Source organism: Lytechinus variegatus, chromosome 2 (genome assembly GCF_018143015.1).
Source record: "Lytechinus variegatus isolate NC3 chromosome 2, Lvar_3.0, whole genome shotgun sequence".
In the NCBI taxonomy this organism is placed as follows: domain Eukaryota; kingdom Metazoa; phylum Echinodermata; class Echinoidea; order Temnopleuroida; family Toxopneustidae; genus Lytechinus; species Lytechinus variegatus.
The window spans coordinates 82,511,074-82,517,104 of NC_054741.1; the positions used below are offsets into that span (position 1 = coordinate 82,511,074).

Here is a 6,031-nt window from a genome sequence, read left to right on the forward strand (position 1 = left end):
AGGAGATTGTAGCAAAATGGCTGAACATGGGTTCCTCTTGTAATAGTAAAGGCATGTATTTAGTGACTTTATTTTAGCTGCTGTGATGTATACTTATATACCAAAAGAGGTTCTTTAATAATCTTTTTTTCAGGCCATACCCAAAAGGTGATGAGAGAAAAGCAGCCTGTTTGAAAGCCCTAGCAACCATTCAACTACAACCTGGATGTTACCTGCCTAGTAACCCAGAAGCTGTTGTCATGGAAATTGACTACAAGTCTGGCACTCCCATGCAGAGGTAACAAAAGTCACAGTTTTTTTAAAGTATGATTGTGCATCCCATCAATGTGCTGCTAGTTTCATTTGATGAATCATGGGTAAACTTCATCAAAATTAATTGTATGGTGTAAATATAAAGGACAGGAAGGTATGTCATCTGATTTTGAGATCGAGTATTAAAAAAAAACTAAGGATTTTTTAGGTGGTCTGTTGACATTAATTTATTGATGGTCCTATTAATTTTGACTTATTTCTCTAAAAAGGTAAAATGTTGTTTTGTTATATTTGTATACTGTATTGTTCGTCCTATTTGAGTGTTTCGATCTTTTCTCCTTTTTAAAAATTTACTCTCTGATTGCTATTCCTATACCATTTTGTCCTTCAGTGCTGCCAAGGCTCCATTCCTTGCCAGGTTCAAAGTTCAAAAGTGTGGTGTTCATGAACTGGAAAACCTTGGTCTGAAAGGTCTTGATTCAGGTGCCATGTCTCGCTCACTCAAAGCACAGATGTGGGAGGCTTGCATCTTTAAGGTCGGAGATGACGTTAGACAGGTCAGTTTTAATGTTCAGACTGTGTTTGTCAATCCGAGAGAATGGGAGAGAGAGACAGAAATACAGAGTGAAAAAAAATTGCAAAGAAAGAGACGGACAGACAAACAGAGTTAGAAGACAATAGAGAAAGGAAATTATAATTTTCTGTGACTAACTTTAAGAATAGCAAAATATTTTTTATTGCGATGCAGCAGATGCAACATGTATCCAAGGCATTTGAAAGCATGAAGTATTAGAGGAATATGTCTTTTCTCAAGTTTAAGTTCTATTGATTTAGTAGTGTTACTGGCATCAAGGATTTAGTAGTATTTACCAGTAGTAAATCAACAGTGTGTGAAACAATTCTTTTCCCCATTTCAATGGGAGTGACTGCCTTTAGCCACACTTGCCCCCTACTTGCATTTGCTTCTTCAAAGTCTTACTTAGTCATCACCATCTACTTACATATGATCATGGGCAAATCTTATCTTCTGTGTGCAGGACATGCTAGCGCTGCAAGTCATTGGCCTGTTCAAGAATATCTTTCATCAGGTGGGACTAGACCTGTACCTTGTCCCATACAAAGTGGTTGCTACTTCACCCGGGGTAAGTCTTCTCACCGAAACTTTGCGATAACCATTCCCAAACAACATTTTATTTGATTATCATTTTGCAGTGAATAATATTCAGTACCTTGGGGGATATTTTATGAAGCTGTTTTTAAGTTATGCCCGACTGATGACCTGATCTTGTGCTTCGTACTGTGTCCCTATGCATACGTGTCTTACCTAGCACCTGTGATTATGTTCCAATTCAGAATTAACTAATAACAGCTGCATGAAACACCACCCTGAACACTCATCTATTATGTATGGTGTGGACATGTATGTATTTATATTGTCGCTCATCTGTATCTGGGTTTTAGCTCTCACCCTTTAGAAAAAGAGGTTGGTATCAATATCATTCAGCAAATAATAGATCATTTACATATTCCTTTACTCCACTCGGACGAAGTACAAGGAATCATTAATTGAAATGCAATACAGAGGTAATTTCTGACTTCTGCTCTACTAATGTAGAGGGAATCCTTGTCAGTCACTTAAAAACTCCTCCAAAAGAAAGAACTAAGCACCATGATATAAACTTAGCTATCATATTCCCTTGGCCAATGGTATTTGAAAAGGAAGTAGATTTGATTAAGCAATATATCAGGTTGGATTAGATGAAATCTGAGTATGTTATAACATGAGTATTATTCTTTCATCATCAGTGTGGGGTGATCCAGTGTGTCCCAGACTGTAAATCTCGTGATCAGCTTGGTCGACAGACTGATATCGGGATGTATGAGTATTTTCTAACCAAGTATGGAGATGAGACTACTCCAGCATTCCAGAAGGTAAGACTATGCCATGGAATGATAACACTTGCATTTCTTTTATTGGATTCATTCCACTAGTATTCTAACATCCTATAACAGTGTAGTTACTATTTTTCATGAATTGTTTTATTGAATCTTTGTGATATTTTAATTTCATCATATATTTCAGCTTCTCTTGTTAATATTGATTTTTATTTTTTTAGTTCTTATTAGTCATTCATCTATATAGTGCGAAGATTAAAGACTGAAATACTAATCCTATTTCATGCATGAGATGTGGTTTTGAACTGTAAAGAAATATAAATAAAATCCTTGACTGTTCCTCTGCGGAAATAGTTGCTATTATGGTTACTTTGCTAACTATTAGTAATAAGCATGATGCGATGCATCTCCAAATAATCATCTTTTTTTAATGAGATAAAGAGGCATTGGAGGAGAAGCGAGATGATGAAATGAATTCCATGCTTGCTTTGTGGGGTATAATTACATGTATATACCCTCATACGACATAGTTTATCTGTGAATATTGATAGGCATTCTGTCCATGTACATTGTGGTTTTTATATTCTTGAGGTATAATGAAAAGTGTACACTGCCTAATTCCTATGTTAATTGGAAACGGCGGCATGACATTTTCTCTCATGTTTTTTTTTTTCAGGCTAGACGTCATTTCATCCAAAGTATGGCAGCATACAGTGTAGTTGGTTTCCTCCTTCAAATTAAAGACAGACATAATGGGAATATAATGCTGGATACTAGAGGAAACATCATACATATTGGTAGGTTCACTCTTGCTTCTGCTCCATCCATTCTATTTGTTTCTCTCCTTAAATTTGCTTTTTTTTTTAAAATCCTATTGACTCATTATTTTGATAGGGATGCCAAGTTAGAAATATCTCCTTCTACACTATATTTTTGTTTATAAAAAATATGTCAACAAAGGTGCCCATGTGAAATGGTTCCTTGAACTTTTGTTTTCAGTTCTAAGTGACAATACAGCAATATTGTTTCTCCCAATTCTTAGTTTGTCTATCTTGATGAATAACTGATCCCCTGCATTCTTTCCACATTTCTCATTCTATCCTACTGTGCCACTGTGTTCCATTATCTTCCTTTTAGAAAGTCTCTCCTCTCTTGTTTATTTCTTAGTTTGTTTTTCCTACATCGTATTTTAAACAGGATTGATATGATCTTCCAATGACATAAAAGAGTCATTCTTAAAGGAAACAAAAAGAACAACATGAAATATTAATATTGGTGCATTCTAACTGACCAGGCAAGAAATTCTCTGCAGGGAGAGTTGGGGGGGGGGTGTTCAGGAGTCTATTGGACCTGTTGTCTCGGAGATTGATAAATTGAGGAGCACTATGAGCATTACTGAAAGACACATAATGTATTAAGCACTATATAGATATAATATATTATTACTGTTATTATTAAATCAAACTCATTCATGTATTTTGTCCTGATAGATTTTGGTTTTATGTTTGAGAGCTCACCTGGAGGTAACCTTGGCTGGGAGCCAGATATTAAACTCACTGATGAAATGCTCATGATCATGGGAGGCAATGTGAATGCAGCTCCATTCAAGAAGTTTGAAGAACTGTGTGTACAGGCCTACTTAGCTGTCAGGTATGTTGAAATGATATAACCAGTCTGTCTTTTTTCCCAATAAATTGAAAGCCGAAACCCACTATGAAGTGTGCAAGAGTATAACATGCATGTCCTAATATCTTATGATCAGATGACCTTTAAAGTTTTGCATAAAGTTTGGGGTAAAGTGGAGGTTAAAATTGAAAACAATAATGTAATAATGATGGTATGCATTTATATACTGCTTTCTATCTATAAATTCTATTCTGAGTTTAGACTTTAAAAAAGGACTATAAATAGATGAGGTTTGGAAGCCAGCTGATAATGAGATTGGAACACTTTCTTCCCAGCAGCTTGATGTTTGTCATCAGTAGACTAACACGTATGAAAGTGCTAAATATGGAAAAATAGTTTTGAAAATATGAATATCACCTCCAATATATTACCTTATTTTGAAATGACTACAGTGAAGTGTCCAAAAAAAAAGTAAATAGTGAGAAATGAAATGACAAATAAAAAGCATTACATATTGGCATGGCTTGATATGAAGTGACACCCTGCAATTTCCTGATTATGGATGTATGTTGTTTGTTTGTTCCTAGACCTTACCAAGAAGCCATTGTTTCTCTAGTGGCTCTGATGCTGGATACTGGATTACCTTGCTTCAAGGGAAAAACACTCAAATTACTCAGGTAATAATAGATATAGATAAGGCAGACATATCACATTGAGGCAACAATATTAGTCACAAGAATGTTTTCTGGTTATACCACTTAACACCTGTTTGGAAATTTAGAAAATGTACATTCATGTCATACTAGAGAATATTAGTGCTGCAGCTAGGTGCAAACTGTTTCACTTCTTGATTTTTTGTGTGTGTATTTCATCAATTTGATATTGAAACAATTGCTGTTCATACTTGTTTCCTTATTCACTAATGCATATATTTATGAAATGTGATCTGCATAATGCTTTATGTCATCATCTTAAAATGTGGTACTGCTAATTCATATCAGTCTTAATGATAATATATGATAAACAAATGTTTAGCTCAAAAACAATTAAAATTTGCTCTCTGCACTCGACATACAATTCTCCAAGAATGTTAAGTTCATGAACATGCTATGCCTGTTGATAAATAGTGATCGTGTTTCCTTTATTCTCATCATGTAACAGGACTCGTTTCAGTCCCAACCAGACAGAGAGAGAAGCTGCTATTTACATGGTAGGCATCATTGAAAAGTGTTGCCAGAATGTCAGGTATGTATATTCTCTCATTTTACTCATAAATGTATTCCGATCAATTTTTTTTTTATATGGTTGAATGGTGTTTGATTGTATTGTATTTATTGTTATAATATTGTAATATTTCTAGACTGGTAATCTGAGCTTTAATGTCAAATTAGATTCTCCATCATTTCGATTTCAATCTGCTATATAAAATCTTGCAGAATGAAATTCTTGTTCTTAACAAGCATTTGAAAGCATTTTTTTTTTGGGGGGGGGTCAAAATTTGATTAGGATTAGGGTTATGTTATAAGAAATTAATCCCCCCTGTACTGAATCAATATGAATTGGATGGGGGAGGGGTTAACATATTCAGCATAAGATTAGGTCATCAGTCATTCTTAAAGAAGAGAGTAAATTGCAACTGATTTACGAACACCTCCCAGTTTCCAAAAATAATTGAAAAATCAATTATATGCTACATGTATATTGACATCTTAGAGCAGATTGAGAGTACTATTCAGAATTTGTTATCATGAAAGTATTTTTGTGGTACATATACTGTGTATTTCTATTTACAGTATTTTTTTTCAGGGTACAAAACACGGTTTGAAATTAATTTTGTTAACAGTACTAAAGTGGAGTAAAATGTACTGGTCAGTTTTATCAAAATTTACATTGTTTTTATTTGCCGTCTATAGTTATTTCCCCTTTGGTTCCCCCCATTTCTTATTCCTGCTTGAAAAAAATTCTCCCTTTCTTGCTCTCTCACTTCTTTTATACATCCATCACTCCCCTATTGCATCCTTCTCGCATCCTCTTTCACACCTTTTGTACCTCACATATCTTTGTCTTAACCTTCTTCTCTCTCATTTTGTCTGCATTAACTGTAATTCTATTTCATTCCTTAAATCTACACCATCCACCCTCCTGCACTATCTTCCCGTGTTATCTCATTCTATCTCTCTCTCTTTCTCTGACCTGTTTCACAAATATCAATCTTTGTTTATCTTTTTCTCTTATTTCTGATTTTTTCAATTTGCAG

The 6,031-nt window shown here is 34.6% G+C and overlaps 1 protein-coding gene across 1 annotated transcript in view; it reads left to right on the plus strand.

Annotated features, from left to right (window-relative positions):
• Positions 1 to 6,031, plus strand: part of LOC121409272 (phosphatidylinositol 4-kinase alpha-like) — a 35,705-nt gene that overhangs the window by 27,013 nt on the left and 2,661 nt on the right. The window contains exons 32-39 of the mRNA XM_041601162.1: positions 134 to 277; positions 644 to 809; positions 1,290 to 1,394; positions 2,059 to 2,184; positions 2,825 to 2,945; positions 3,639 to 3,798; positions 4,362 to 4,451; positions 4,936 to 5,019. Coding sequence (XP_041457096.1) covers positions 134 to 277; positions 644 to 809; positions 1,290 to 1,394; positions 2,059 to 2,184; positions 2,825 to 2,945; positions 3,639 to 3,798; positions 4,362 to 4,451; positions 4,936 to 5,019 — 996 coding nt within the window. The remainder of the gene's footprint in view (positions 1 to 133; positions 278 to 643; positions 810 to 1,289; positions 1,395 to 2,058; positions 2,185 to 2,824; positions 2,946 to 3,638; positions 3,799 to 4,361; positions 4,452 to 4,935; positions 5,020 to 6,031) is intronic.